Genomic DNA, 16,588 nt, shown 5'->3' with positions numbered 1-16,588 from the left:
TTTTCAAATAACTAATCGTGGTAAAGTTGTGAATGGTCCACAGCTGAGTCCAGCCGGTGTAATCTCAACTTGGGTTAAAATAATTATTTTAATTTTCATGCGGGGCTGTTGTATAACCCCACCTTACCACAACACAAGGTCCGACTGTAGTTTCGGTTGACTCTTTACAGGGTGTCTATAGTTTTATAGTTCACTATAATGTGTAAAATGTACCACTGTTATCTTTTGTTTCATTACACCTAGATGCGGATCTTATTTCAGAGCTGTTACTAGACAGCTCGTCCATAGTTTCACAGTTTGTTATCACTGATGTATGCACCGTTTCTGCAGTATCAGCTGTCATTATCACCAAATCACGGTACAGACGTTATTTCAGCCGTCGCTAGACAGCGTGCTCGTCCATGGTTTCATAGTTTGCTATCACTGGTGTATGCACCGTTTCTGCAGCATCATCCGTCCTTATCACCAAATCACTCTACATACGTTATTTCAGACGTCGCTAGACAGCGTGCTCGTCCATAGGTTCATAGTTTGCTATCACTGTTGTATGCACTGTTTCTGCAGCATCATCTGTCCTTAAAACCAAATCACAGTACAGACCCTACTTCAGCCTCGCTAGACAGCGTGCTCGTCCATAATTTATAGTTTGCTATCACTCGTGTATGCACCGTTCCTGCAGCATCATCCATCCTTATCACCAAATCACTGTACAGACCTTATTTCAGCCGTCGCTAGACAGCGTGCTCGTCCATAGTCTCATAGTTTGCTATCACTGTTGTATGCACTGTTCCCGCACCATTGTTAGTCCTTGTTAGAACGTCTTTGTTATGCACTAAGTCTTTGTTGAGAACTCCTCCTACAACTGTCATCGTAGTAGCTTCACTCACTGACATCTGTCTCTTCCGAAACTTCTTCTTACTTGCGCTCTTGGTATTGCATAGCCTGAAAAAAGTAAAAATCCATATTAGTAAAGTGCAGATTTTTACGCACTTTGAAACAAGTATTTGGATCAACTCGATTACCTAATAGTTTTAAACTGTTGAGACGAGTGATTAAACTTTATTATGGATACTGCAATCTTGATTTCTGTCAAGTGAAAAATTGAAATAAAATATTTTATTTAGCAATACAACTTGCCAATGTTCTTACCCAAAACCTAAATGGTAGTATCGGTTAATCGCTTTAAAACCTCTGGACTTTTGAAAACCAACGTTATCAGACTTTTATCATTATTGTCACTTAAAGAAAATCCTTTCGATTAGTACCCTCAAGTGAAAATCAACCATAACCGTAAAATGCAGAGCCTTTTTCCACATCGTACAACATTTAAACCGTCCAGCCATCCTATGATTTAGCAGAACCTCCCCAATGCCACAAAAGGGCTGGTTTTATCACCATCACAGACACGGTTTCTAAGACACGGTAGATAAGGTGCTAACCAGATGAATTTAAGCTATTTGTAAATACCACATTGTTTATCCCCCAACTTGATGTTAGTCAAGACTTCATGTTACCAAAGATCATATGTTACAAATATTTCGTAAGAAGATTAGCATTTCTCTTGTTGAATGTTTTTCTATACCATATAACCGTAAGATTAGGAACCATAAGAAGCATACGAAGCAACATTATATTTAACTACTTACTAGAAGCATTTGAACACCTAAGCTTACCTGATACTCTCCGTCCTGGTGTTTGGAGACCAGTCCTTGGTGTAGGTGAATCTCCGACCCATCGCCAGGTGACGCTCCTCCCTCCACGTGTCTAAGTGATGCCTGACTGTTGTCTGTACCTCTGAGTTTAGGAAGCAGTAGAACAAGGCCACGGTGAATCCCTGGACAGAACAAATCTTAGAAGAAAAAGCAATTGCTTAGTGACCTGAAAGGACACAGTTTTTGGATTGAGGATAGACAGAGAATCCACAGACAGAACACATCTTTTCAAAGACAGAATAAGTGAATCTTAGACATATATCCGTAGGAATAGATTTACAGAGTGAATGCTAAGGCAGAATGAATTTTATAGAGTAGGAATTACAGAATGAATCATCAAACAGATAAATTCAGATTAATGCCATTTTCGTATAGTTAATGCGTTTCTAGTATATAAAGACAATATACAGTTTTTTCGTCGTCCTAGCTTTGTATAAGAAACATAAATATTGAATATGCACTACAGAATCCTGATACAGTACAAAGTGCTCGTGGAGAAGACTAGAGATCCTTTGTGGTACGACTTGTGGTAGCAAAGTACTTAAACAAATCCTTTTTTAAAAGAGCTTTACTCAAACAGCCACCGCTAAATCAGGAGATAATAAGATTGGCAAACATTCTGATACAACAACTATTTGTACTACAAAATAACTAAACATATCAAATAAGCTCGTTTATTTTTTTCAAGCTGTTTAAATTTCTTGCTTGTGATCATAGTTAGTTGTTAAAAGATAACTATAATGACAAACAATTTTCTAAGGCCGATTTAAACTAATGTTTCGTAAACGGATGCTAACACCTGATTTTCAAGAGACTTGCCTGTGTAGAGATGAGTATAGCACGCACGTAGGCGTGTATGTTGGCCGAGAGACCAGTAGAAGGACCAGCAATCACCAGGATGTATGTGGTACCCAGCAGTGGTATCAACACCAGCAGAGCCTTAGCCGCCTTGCGGTATTGCTGAGTCTCAAGTGTGTTAGCTGAACGCAGCTTGGTTATCAGCACCTACAACCATAGCATTTAGTAGAAGGTATATAGTTGGCCATAAAAGTACACAAGAACATACAATGGTCAAGTACATTTTGTGCTATTGCTACAATGAAGTGGGCATTCATAAATTTAATGTGTTGTGTAAATATTGCACTATGTCTTCCTCCAGGGAGAGGGCACATGGAACTGTGTCAAGCAGTTCACTAAGGCCATACTTAAGGCTAAGAAGGTCGATCTCGATAGGCCTTACCCTTTGGAAAACTTAAGAAAGAAACACTTAGTGATATAGTTAAAAATACAGGAGGATGCTGAGGATCTCATTGTGCATAAATATATTTTTACCTTCTCCCTAGCAATGTCAAAAAGCTTAAACATATGTATTCCTAAAAGTGATCCTGCTAGCCAGATTCCAGAATATTATATGCCTTTTGGTGTAAGGAGATTTACTAATACAGCTCTTCTCCTCGCCAAGGTTATCCATATTCTGAACTCGCTGGTTGGATCTAATATTTTGAGGGTGACCGTAAACCATAATTTATTGGCATTATAACGTAGCGTTACTGGTTACTAATAAGATTGAATCCAAGCCTTCAAAAAACAAATACCTAAATTCAAAAGACCAAGAATTTAGGGTCCAAGGAATTATGAACCATTTTCAACAATGTTGTTTATTTGGTGTTTTAGGTGAGGTCTAAGAGTTAGGGTTTGAGACACCTTACATAGAAGCCTAAATGTACATTCCGCCAATCCTTACTTTTCTTAATAGGTGTTGGATTCACCAACCAAATATCATTGTTCATTCGAGTTATAAGAACTTTCTTTTTTAGAAGAAAAACCTATCCTAACGTGAAAATCCGTAAAATGATTCATTTTATTTATAGAATATATATATAAAACATTTGTTTCCATTGCAAAGCTTTTGATTTTTAAATAGAGAAAACAGGAATATGCCATATTATTTATAACGATGCAAAAGGCGAGGATAATTCGCTGTCGCCGTTCAATTACCGATGCTGCTTTCAGTCGCTCTTCAGATTAGATTACCTGACGCTACTTACTTGTCTGTGACGCTCTCTAATAATAATGGCTTAATAAAACAGTTTGGCGTTACATCTAGAGAACGTTTATAAATCTGATATAAAGATATTCAGTTTTTTAGCTCGGAAATATACCATGTATTTTGTGGCGTGGGTATTAAGTTCACACTTTACTTTTCAGTAAGATTTTAAGAAATATTTGATAAGCATACCTATATACAAATTCAACCAATATTTGATTGTTGAAAAAGTAATGCCAAAATATGCAAAATGAGTGATCAACGAGAACAAACGCGATTGGACACGAACATGGATTCATAAATATTCAATCTGAATCTGAAATATCCCAGCTTTCCATCACGAAAATGTCAAATGGTGACTTTAAAATACTATAAACCTACGTTTTAACTGTACCGAAAATAAAGATTAACAATTGTTTTTCTAGTATGATAACATTTTTAACTTATGTAATTGTTCAAGCTTCTAGTTTAAATTTGATTGTGAATGATGATGCTGATACGTTGTTCAAACTATTATTGCGATAATTTTAATTTTTTATCATCTATTGATTGTTTTAAGGTGTCACTTTGTGTATAAGAACTAGTGATAAAATGCACATTTTTCTCCTTCTACTTAAAACGTTTGTTATTTTCTTGCATCGTGTTCTTCAATTCTGGTCAATATTTGTAAACATCTTATCATGACGTTAGGTTGTCTGAACTGACTCATTTCAATACACAATTTTTTATCCAAAAACATAGGAAAACTGGGAATTACCCGTCTAAACAGCTGGATACTAATTATTATGGATATACAGTACAGTATTTTCACCACACTATGATGTTTTTAGCTGTATTACATACGTTAATTGGTGGCTGAAAGTTACGTTTTGCTGGTCATGCCAGCTGTCATCGTAATTTGGGGACCGAGCAGGTTTTTACAGCCCGGGGCCGCAAAATCAGCTGTCCGCTTACTTACTTAAAACATGAATGCATTTTAAATACACAATCAAAATCCATAGCATTGCAATAGAATTGTGTTATTGTCACCGTTGCCTAGCAACTGTTTATTTTTATTTTTGCTGATTCCTCAAATTTTATTTCTTTACATAACCTTAAAGTTGTAGTTGTTGTGTTTACTATCAGTGTGCATTATTAAAGTGGTGAATAGTGGTAATAGGGTATAGTGTGGTGAAAAATAGCGTTCGTACCACGGACCGAAATGGTTTTGCAGCTCTCGATCGATTTAAGTTCTCGACTTCGTCTCGAACTTAAAAACTATCTCGAGCCGGCAAAACCTCATTTTCGGCCCTAGGTACGAAATATACTATTTGGTAACTTGTGATATTTCATATATCTTTCTAAACTACGTGTGTTATATTGACATACTCTGGTTTATACTCTTCTACGACTCATCTTAAGAATTTAATTTTACTAATCGGTTATAGATAAACCGTCCATAAAAAATGTTTAAAGGCTAAGTACGTGTGCCATTTTAACTAAAACCCCTTATAATTTTAAATAAAATAACTTCGAGTAATTTAAATAACCAAATACAATAGTTTCATTTTCTTAAAAGATGTTTTTTATATTTATTTCAAAATGTTGCAAATGTTAGAAAGAAAGCATAAACCGGACGCTGGTGAATAAGGTCAACTTTACTGCGAAATAATTCATTCTCTTCTTACAAATTGTGCACTTTTCCTAATTGCAAAGAAGTAATTACATTATTCATTACTTTTTACTATAGATAAAACATTCTAACATTTCTATTGCATTTGTTTCAGACTTATAGAACATAAGTCACTTGTTTACTCCATTTCCTATATGAAAAAAATTTTTGAATTAATATCTTTAAATAGGTGTTTATTTTGTAAACACCTATTTTAAATGTGTTTTATTATTTAATATTGCTTGCTTTGCAATAAATTAATAAAATAAATAATAATGTATACTAAATCCTGTAAATACCTGATACAAAGGTAGAACTATACACATTCCATATAATTAATTATATTTCTACAAAATAGATCAATCATTTTGATTTGAAAATATTCTGTTTGTTCAGTTTTAATCACCCGTTCATTTGTAAAGGTAAAATACCGGTTGTCCTTGGAGCCTACACGTTCTAATTTATAAAACAATTAAATAACTACAAGGAAAAATTATAATCTCACAGTATACTAGATATTTAAATTACAATCACTTTGGTGTCCGAACAAATATTTTTGGACGATAAATAACTCTTCAGCAGCTGTTTGAAATTATACAAGATGGCCACTACCCTCCAAGGACTATTAATTTCGTTTACGGTTACCTATTATCATGATATGAAATGGCTTATATAATAATGTTTCACTTTTGTTGGGGATCCAAGTAAATCCTCCAGTTAGAGTTATGTTCATGGTTATAGTTATATACTTAACATTTGGCAAATAACTCTTAAACTACACAATGACCGTTAACAAAATGATCACGGAGGATTAAATAAACACAATATTAAAAGAGTGTATGAAATAATTAGAATTCATAGTTATAACAGAGTTACAACGACAATATTGCGGTTGTTGAACAACCACGAGACTCGTCACTGAAGGAGACAGCTGTGGTTATTTCCTGTCAATAAATTAACACGGGGTAAATTACATCAACGCTACCCTCCCACCATAACCCACACCCTTCCCTCCATAACCAATACCCTCTCCCACCATAACCCACACCCCCTCCCACCATGAGCCATTTTGATGTAATCAGAGAGAGCAAAACCTCCGGTTTAAACATGCATTGAAATATGTATGTAAATGTTATGTTAAATGCATTTTATTTACAAATTTACATTAAAATTTTAGTAATGTACTAATATGTTCCCAGATATCCTACCCCATGAAACCCTGTTTATTAGTCGAGTATGGTTTCAAAGCAACAATATGCTTAGTTTTCACGTAAATTATGATGGCAAAGTATTTTACTATTTTAATTGTTTTCCTATTAATGCGAGTACAAATTGTTTATTTCTTTCCATTTAGTTTAAATAAATTTGTGTTTTTCAAAACTGTAAGACACTTAGGCCAAGTATATTTAGGAGATGTGACATGTCCAAATAGAATGTCTAATAAAGCTGTGTTCCGTGTTAAACAAAAAAAAAAAAAACTAAAATATAAAGATCAACTTCTTTATTAGAAGACAGGAAGATACAACGTTTGACTACCAACATACTTAGCTAAAACTTATTTTACAACTATTTTATGGCTATAGATTATGTGGTTTCTTTGTGAAGAAACCACATAATCTAATTATACTTTATTTATATTGGGTGTTAAAAAATTAGACTAAGGACAGGCATTTTTCAGGCAAAAACCATATTTAACATTTTCAGGATGAAAAAAAAACAGCTGCTTGGATGAGCTTGAGCTTGAAATATTACTCAGTTAATAGAAACACATACATGATAGGCGTCATCTATTTAACTCACATGATATAAAAAATCACATAAATCACGTGTTTGCAATTCATTTTGCTGATGTACAGACATCACCTTTTACTTCTAAAAGGCTCTCTCTATATTTTGTTATCTTTGTCTGGGTTTCCTTAAATGTTTGTAACAATGTAAACCATATAACACTGTACTCCATAGCAGAATGGAAACGGACGAAAAATTAATTTAATATTACATTGTTACTATTCTAAAATGAATTATGACACTTTTTTCTGACACTTACCCACATGATCATACAGAGGAAGAGAAGGTTGATGGCTAAAACTGCAGCCACTGGTGCCTGGTAGATCCAGTCGTAGGGATGAGGAGTCATCCAGGGACAGTTGGCATACCTGCTTCGTACCTACAATGTAATAAAACCATGGTATGAGTCTTCTTGCACGTGTGTATTATTTAGTAAGTCACATATTTAATTGTATTAATGTTAAAAGTCCATAAGGCCTTATGTCTCACTTCTAATCGTAAATTAACTGGCATTATAGTTTGTGTCATCCTCTTTTCCTATATTAACTTTTAAATGCAGTTTAAAACTTTTTTGTTTTGTTTATAAGAGAAGTTATTGTTATTGTGAACAGGGTATTATTTTCTCACGTTAATCATAAATTAGTTTTACATTTTCTCTCAATATCTCAAGTAAAATAAAAAAACCCACCCATTTATCAATACTCTTTGACGTAAGTTTCCATTTTGAAAGAAAATTATTGGTTTTCTCACACTGATTGTACAATGTTATGTTAACTATTCTAAGAGTGTTTTCCCTTGAGGCCCTTTTACAATAAATAGTCTAGTAAATAGTTAATAGTCCTAAGCCTCACCTGAGGATCTACGTCAACGTCTGTCAGACCTTTGACTATTCCCCACACTGACACAACAATGACGGGGATCCCTGTAAAATAAACACTCAATACAGTTCACTAAAAATAACTTTAAATATAACTTGCTTGGACTTTTATTGAGATTTACAATTAATAGTTCTTATTTATGAGGTCAGAAAAACTTTACCAAACAAATTACAACTACTCACAAAAAATACATACTACTCATTTGCTTAAGATTTCCTTTTTGTTTCACAACGTATAATTTACCCTTAACCACACAAAATTAACCCATTTTCACTAACTTAACCTTTTTACTGGTAGTAATGTGAACAACTGGGTACTAAATGGTTATAGTGCTCGCCTGGTGATCAAAGGTCACTGGTTCGATCCTTAGAAAATATAGCAGCTTTGTAATGATTCGAAACTGGACCCACCTGTCCAGGCTGGAATGGATGGTTTGGAATGTAATGGATGGATGGTTTAGGCTAATCAAACAATTTTATTGATCGCAGTCAGTTGCATAACACAATGTAGCTAACTTTATTCTATATTTATCCTTCACTCATATTTGGGTTGAAACACCCTTGATGGAATACACTTTCAACGGTCAATACAAATTTGTATAAACTTAGTAAAAGTTTAAATGTATAGTGACATATTTTTCACCTGTAATCCAAGTAATTCAAAAATACTTTCTCTAAGGAAGTGATATTTTCCATTTTCCATAAATGTTGTATGAATATTAGCTGTATTAAACATAAACCTACAATGAACTTGTCTCTAAACAATTTCAAAACATTCCAAGGTCTTATAAACAACTAAAAAAGAGAAATCTATATATAAGATGTCAACAACCGTGAAGTAAATATTTACCCCAACCAATGACGATGTAAGCCCTCAGCTTGATGTTGTCCCTAGTAAAGGTGACGACGACCAAAGTGTACAGGTAAAGACCTGAAAACAAGTGCCTTAGTTGAATATGTTTAAATTGTTTGATTCTCAAATTATCTACAGAATATTGAACCATAAAATATTTGCATCTACTAATTTACAAGACGAAATTTTAGTTAAGTATGACATTTAAAGTATGCAGAATGTATAACAATATCAAGTATAAAGTTTGTAAATAATATGAAACAGAAGTATGGTTATGGTTATATGGTTAAAGATGATGAAAGGCCGTTGCACCTAAAAACTCAAAAATTGATAAAATAATGTTCAATTATGAAAACATGGCAACCTTAATCACAACATAAAAAATGTTAGTAATGTTAGTGTAAGGCAAAACAAAACCTATCCCATATGACTAAACACCTATCCACAAAAAAATTTTACAAAACAATTGAATACTGTAAGCTAAAAGAGTATAAGAAATTTACCCACCTAGGGTATTAACAAATAATTATTTGTACAGAATGTAAATTTTACTTTTCAATCTTTCACATTGGTAGTCTAACACTCTTAAAAAGAGTTTAATGGTCGATGAAAGAAGTTAAAAGAACACTTTTTTGTTGATATTACTGTTTTATATTTTTAATATTTCCCAAGTCCAATGAAGAATTACATAATACGGTTTTCATAACTGTGTGATTGATGGTATATTTAGCTTTTAATTAAATTAGACTTCTTAAATTATATTAATAACAAAGCTCGTGGGAATATTAAGTGTAAAAAACATTTGAAAACTTAAAACAGAAGTAAATTAATTGAATTGATTTTAATTGCATATCCAGCAAACAAATCCAATTTGTGGAAGCAGTGTAATGAAGTTTAAACGATTCGCTTGAGGCAACCAATTCCATCTGAATGAAAAACACTTAGTTCACACTTGAACGATTCTCAGAGTTGAAAGGCTGTTTGGCTTCTTCGAACCGTCTCTCTTTAAACTCCTTAGCTTTTCTATTGAAAACGACGAGACGGAACCAAAGGCTTTACCAGATCACTTCGACTTAATGCAGTGAGCTGAATTTTACGTCACTTGCATATTTATGAGTTTTACGATCTGTTTAGTTAAATTTTTAATTTTCAAGTTATAACAGATTTAATTATTTTAAATTCCAACCATGCAGTTAAAAAAGGTTTGGATAAATAAGCTGAAAGCCTACAACAACTTACAGCGTTGGATTTTCAAGGCGAGAGCTGAGGCAATATATCTAAATTATAAATCTTTGATTGTAGAACAAAATTTGCATTGCTCACTTTGTAATTTTCAAGAGGACGAAAACATTTTCCATTTTGTAGGCAGATGCACGGTGTTGGCTCATATAAGAAAGAAACATTTTTCTAAACACGAATTGGAGTGAAAGATTTTACGAATGGGAGGGATTGGCGCGTGTTGGGAGGGTATTTAAAGAAGCTTGACATTTTAGGTGGGGATTGATAAATAATTAAGTTTGACGTATAAAAATTATTCGAAATTGTCATAATTGTGTTCATATTAGGGCAATAGGAAATTAATTACATTCAAGGGGAAATTCACAAACTTTTTGACCAAATTTTCCTTTGGGGGTGGGGGTATTTATTTTAAAATTTATATATCTAAAAATATATATGGTTGTGAGCCAGTTATTTTAATTTTTTAGTCTTATTCGCTTAAATCAAACATTTTGATTTCTGAAATTGTAATTAAGTAAGTTCAGAATTGAATTTATAGTTTTAAATCATAAAATGTACTATAAAAAAAGGTATTTATGTCAACCACGTAGACGGTTCTATAACGGTTAACATTTTATTTCATGCTGATATGAAAACATGTGAAGTTTTAAGTAGGAAAAAGTCTAAATCAGAATAATTTGCTCTCAATTAAATTTACGTGGAACATTCTATAGTAATGAATTGTACATGTTTTTTTTTGCATTTAACACATGTATTGTGTTATTATGAATACGTCAGATGTTAAGTTGATTCCGAAACAAATTCGATTTAATAACAACGGTTTGTTTATACGACTAACCAAAGATTATATTTTAAAACTTACCTTCAACCAGCATCCAGAAGAAGTTTGTCAGATAACAGTAATGAAGAAGAAGTATGAGCATGACACAAGCTGTCAGATCCATCTGTACTGTCATCTAGAACATTCCGTGAAAATAACAAATTATTATACATTCGGTATAACCAAAAGCAAATAAAATCCATTATTGCATGCGTATTAATTTAATAATCACAACTGTGTGATATTAAACCACAAAACAGCGTAGTGTGGTCTGTTTAGTTGGTATGTTCAATTAGGATTATGGTCATCATTTATACGTTATTATTGTGCCAAAAGGGTTACCAACATTATTATTACATTACTGGTCTAAGATTGGGATGACGTACCTGTACTATAATGGTGAGGATCCACATGAAGTCCGCCAACATGTACGTGAACATGAGGTTCGTGTGAATCGTGTTGCGTAGGCATCGCAAATCTCTGAAAAATAGTAGTACACTCTTGGTATAAAATGGTTTTACCGTTATTAACAATAACATACTTAGAAATCAAATGCTTGTATTTTTATTTGACGAAAGAAAAGTGATTGTCTTAATGTATAAAATATTTTCTTAAGCTGCTTTAGATCACTTTTTGAAGATTATAAACCATCTATTTTTGTAGTCATTATTTTTTTACCCATAACATTTATATTTCCTTGCACAATCCTGAAAACCAGTTAAAATTCTCAATCAAACGAATGCATTGTACTACATCTTAAAACGTGACAAATATAGATTTAAAATATAAATATCTAAATCAACTACCATCAACAAATATTTTAGCAAATCATTTATCCACAAAACTTATTTGATTTCTTTTAACTTGGACAAGGGAATTGATTAAGATAAAACGTTTAAAACTTAAATTTGGCAATGAAACATTAGTCACTCTATTAAATATACATTCATATTTTTATATGTGTGTTTTACTGTTATTTCATCAATGACAAAGATCACGAAATGGTTAATAAAATACGTAGTTACATTCACCCTATCATTATTAGAACACATTTGATACTTGAACATGCATTCGGGATCAGAGCAACATTTGTTTGTTAGTCCAAATTTGAGTAAATGCTACGAAGGCGATCCTCTGCCCTTGTTACTGTTGTGACACAAAGGTGGATAGAAGCCAATTAAAGTTGGAGACAACGTAATTAGCCTCAGAGTTGGCGCTCTCAGACCAATTTTAAGTTACTGTTTAAAGCCGCCTCGTTACCTACTTTAGTCTTTGTTTCTACACAAGCAAATGGATTATCCTTCACGTAATTATTTAACTTTTCCTTCTCTATGAACTTAATTTACATACTCTAGGTTTATCTGGCTACCGCTTTTTAGAACAAATATATTGGCCAATTCATGTATTTCTTTTAATCTTTAGTATCTAATACTACAGCTTTAAACATTAAATACTTTTATACTTTTTATACTTTTATACTTTTCTTTGAAATGACCACCATACAAAGTAGGTATTTTAAGCCAAGTATGAATGGAGTGAATGGAGTGTGAATGGTGTATGATGAGTGGCGCGATCTTGTAGTCTTGTTAATGACTAAGGCCGACATATTCCTTAGACACAGCTGTTAATTAATAGCCCATACAGCTAATGGTGACTAAGGGACCTACATTTTATAGTGGAATCCGAACAACCTCTTTCTTTGGTATATACGAATTGGTCTAATTATCAGGATAGTACTGCGGATAGTAGATAGATATACACTACCACGTGACCTATTTATTTACATTGTCTTTACCCAATGGTTTCGTAGTTCTAAATTCGTTTTTGTTTTTAAAAGATCCATCAACACATAGAGAAAAACATAAATAAATTTTACCAACAAACACACATTAGTATCTCTCCAGTTTTCGGGTCTATGCATTTGGATGGGCAACAGCACCGACACAGCCAATTAAATTAAACCTTTAAGTAACAAGGTACTAAACCGTTGTACCATTAATCGTACTAAACCAATAACCGTTGTAAAAAACCTTGTAGTACAAGGAGTTCATAACCTAAAGAACAAAACGCGTTCCGCAAAAACCGTAGGCTCAAGACTGTAAGTAATACGTTTGGGAGAATTTGGTAAGGAAGTTATTGCAATAAGCTAAAGAACCTTATAAATTCTTACTAGTCCATTTAACGTTAATACCTCTGAACAGCAAAAACAACTTTGAACTCCTTAAGTATCTGCTGAATATGAATGTGTTTGTGACCAGTTTCCGTCTTCTTAATTTTACATTTCGCCTTAACAATTCTGGTGGACTCTTTTGAAATTGCTTACTAACTAGCCAACAAATGAATTCTCCTTTAGGATAGCGATAATGATTTTAGTTTAAGAAAGGTTAGCACGAAGTGATGAGAAGCTCGATTTACTGAATGAGTCAACATTTGATTTATTCAGTGACGGAAAATTCCATTTTACACATACACAAAAAAACGGCTAAAATGCTGATAGAAAGTGATAATAGTAACATTTTCAGACTTGATTTACATTTTGTGATTAAAGATTGCAACAGAGAGGAAATAGCTTATACACTAAATATATCCATAAAATACTAAAAGTCAATAATAACCATTGAACAAACAACTATCAAAATAAAAAGCTATGTATATAAGCTAATAATAATGGAAAAAGACAACAAATTAACAATAGACTATTTCATATACTAATAGACAGCAATGATAACAGCATTCAACAAGGTCCTAAATTAACATATTACAAAGCAAGATGGCATGTAGGGAGGATATTAAAAAATTCAAAAAATATTCGACCAAGCAAAAAATAAAAAAATAAATGCAATCGCTGTACCAACAGCTACCAAAGCGAAAAACTTCTTTAGCCCATTTTAACAACCATAATAATTCATGGAAGCCGAAATTATTTTCCAAGAACACATTTTACATATAGTCCCCTTCAACTTACTTGAAGTACACAAATATCCAGACGGCCAAGCCGAGTGCCACCAAGGACATGGTGTGACCTCCAAAGTAGAGGATTGTTGAGACTTCCACCCCCTCCCCTTCCTGCAGATCGTTATCTGAAGACGCAGGTTGTTCTCTGCAAGTCGTGTAGTCCGTGTAGTTGTCCCACACTCCGTTCTCGTGGCACCATCTTGTGGCGTTCTCTGCAACCAGTGTAAATGTCAGTGGAGTTGAAAATTTTTAAGTTTTGCGTAAAAAGATAAAATATGAAAATTGACTAAGTATTTTTTAGATGCTTGTACGAATGTGACCAAGTATGACCATGACTATAGTATGACCATAGTATTGACTACACCTGTTCTAAATGTGCAATTGAACTCTACATATTATTTTGAGTGGTCGTTGGCTGGATTGCCAACAAATTTGTGATAATTATGACAGGACTTATGGGCATAAAAGCTTGAACCATTGAACTAATGAGCAAATTTTCATTATAAAACACGTTAAATTGTTGGTGAAATACAATTGCAGCTCCCAAAAGTTACAGCACCTACTTCGAATCCATAAATTATCTAGATATTCTAAGAACAGAGATCTCCCCATAAGCTATTATGGACAATCCATCATCTTTGATCTTACCATCTGGATCTTGGAGGGAGCTAACTCTTCCTTGGCCAGGAATCATGTCCTGGAGAGGAGGGTCGTTTGGAAACGCTGCTTTCCGATTGGTTGACCAAATAATATTGAGTTTTTCTCAGAAAAGTATATGATTGCCAGAACTCAACTATTTTCTGTAGGAAATCATTATAGTTCAGGTAGCCTACCAAGGCTTTAGGCCTTTATGGAATAGAAAGGACTACACTATTTTCCCTATATCAGAATCAAGGTGTTAAAAGCCCATGGGAATAATGACGTTACAGGTCTTTAATAGTTTTAACCTGTGTAGACGTAAAAAAAAAACGTTTTGTATAAGGATGATCACTTTTTGCTGTGGATCAAGTTATGCACAAAAAATACTCTTTTTAATGCATTTCTTTTAACCCATAGAGTTAGAATACAGGTTCTATAACATGATTAAATATAGTTATATTAGGCTTACTTGTAGTGTCGTACTGGATACCATTGAGCTCGGAAAAACATGGCAGTCTAGCCCAGGTACCCGGCAATGTAGGAGGCCAACACAGCAATTTGTCCCACACTCGGTGACACAACACTTCTGGCTTGGTCTGTTGTGAGCGACGCTCTTCCTCCTCATGACTCTCCAAGAAACACTCCAGTTGCTGGAACCAAGGGTATCATGTCTGCCATTAGGATAAAAGACACTCAGTAGTCTAGCCCAGGTACCTGGCAATGTAGGCCTAGGAGGCCAACACAGCAGTTTGTCCCACCCTCGGTGACACAACACTTCTGGCTTGGTCTGTTGTGAGCGACGCTCTTCCTCCTCATGACTCTCCAAGAAACACTCCAGTTGCTGGAAACAAGGGTATCATATCCGTAATTAGGATAAAAGACACTCAATAGTCTGTCCCAGATACCCGGCTATGTAGGAGGCCAACACAGCAATTTGCCCCACACTCGGTGACACAACACTTCTGGCTTGGTCTGTTGTGAGCGACGCTCTTCCTCCTCATGACTCTCCAAGAAACACTCAAGTTGCTGGAACCAAGAGTATCACAACTGTCATTAGGATAAAAGACACTCAGTAGTGTATCCCAGGTACCCGGCAATGTAGGAGGCCAACACAGCAATTTGTCCCACACTCGGTGACACAACACTTCTGGCTTGGTCTGTTGTGAGCGACGCTCTTCCTCCTCATGACTCTCCAAGAAACACTCCAGTTGCTGGAAACAACGGTATCACGACTGTCATTAGGATAAAAGACACTCAGTAGTCTGCCCCAGGTACCCGGCAATGTAGGAGGCCAACACAGCAATTTGTCCCACACTCGGTGACACAACACTTCTGGCTTGGTCTGTTGTGAGCGACGCTCTTCCTCCTCATGACTCTCCAAGAAACACTCCAGTTGCTGGAAACAACGGTATCACGACTGTCATTAGGATAAAAGACACACAGTAGTCTGCCCCAGGTACCCGGCAATGTAGGAGGCCAACACAGCAGAATTTGCCCCACACTCGGTGACACAACACTTCTGGCTTGGTCTGTTGTGAGCGACGCTCTTCCTCCTCATGACTCTCCAAGAAACACTCCAGTTGCTGGAAACAACGGTATCACGACTGTCATTAGGATAAAAGACACACAGTAGTCTGCCCCAGGTACCCGGCAGTGTAGGAGGCCAACACAGCAATTTGTCCCACACTCGGTGACACAACACTTCTGGCTTGGTCTGTTGTGAGCGACGATCTTCCTCCTCATGACTCTCTAAGAAACACTCAAGTTGCTGGAACCAAGAGTATCACAACTGTAATTAGGGTAAAAGACACTCAATAGTCTGTCCCAGATACCCGGCTATGTAGGAGGCCAACACAGCAATTTGTCCCACACTCGGTGACACAACACCTCTGGCTTAGTCTGTTGTGAGCGACGCTCTTCCTCCTCATGACTCTCTAAGAAACACTCAAGTTGCTGGAACCAAGAGTATCACAACTGTAATTAGGGTAAAAGACACTCAATAGTCTG

The 16,588-nt window shown here is 34.9% G+C and overlaps 1 protein-coding gene across 1 annotated transcript; it reads right to left on the bottom strand.

Annotated features, from left to right (window-relative positions):
* Positions 1–654: 654 nt before the first annotated feature.
* On the bottom strand, positions 655–16,509 carry LOC128995680 (calcitonin receptor-like protein 1). The gene is made up of 15 exons (XM_054420697.1): positions 16,435–16,509; positions 16,023–16,349; positions 15,834–15,977; positions 15,520–15,792; positions 15,273–15,422; positions 15,051–15,231; positions 13,953–14,154; positions 11,374–11,467; positions 11,030–11,123; positions 8,926–9,006; positions 8,050–8,120; positions 7,458–7,577; positions 2,532–2,717; positions 1,674–1,834; positions 655–942 (listed from the first exon to the last, which is right to left on the bottom strand). Exons 1-15 carry the CDS (start codon positions 16,507–16,509, stop codon positions 732–734), a joined length of 2,370 nt encoding a protein of 789 aa, XP_054276672.1. The 3' UTR covers positions 655–731.
* Between the last annotated feature and the right edge of the window lie 79 nt (positions 16,510–16,588).

This window comes from Macrosteles quadrilineatus, unplaced genomic scaffold (assembly GCF_028750875.1).
Source record: "Macrosteles quadrilineatus isolate MER2022 unplaced genomic scaffold, UCM_ALF_1.0 Scaffold_5__1_contigs__length_97177068, whole genome shotgun sequence".
Classification (NCBI taxonomy): Eukaryota; Metazoa; Arthropoda; class Insecta; order Hemiptera; family Cicadellidae; genus Macrosteles; species Macrosteles quadrilineatus.
The sequence above is the reverse complement of the archived record's forward strand: the minus strand, read 5'-3'. Positions and strand labels throughout refer to the sequence as shown.

Excerpts from the sequence above, each read along its gene's own strand:
- LOC128995680 (XM_054420697.1), bottom strand. The coding sequence starts at position 16,509 with ATGAGGAGGAAGAGCGTCGCTCACAACAGACTAAGCCAGAGGTGTTGT. Across the intron at positions 15,232-15,272 it reads CCTGGGCTAGACTACTGAGT|CAACTGGAGTGTTTCTTGGA; the intron begins GTCTTTTATCCT and ends CCTTGGTTCCAG. Across the intron at positions 11,124-11,373 it reads TCCTCACCATTATAGTACAG|ATGACAGTACAGATGGATCT; the intron begins GTACGTCATCCC and ends GGAATGTTCTAG.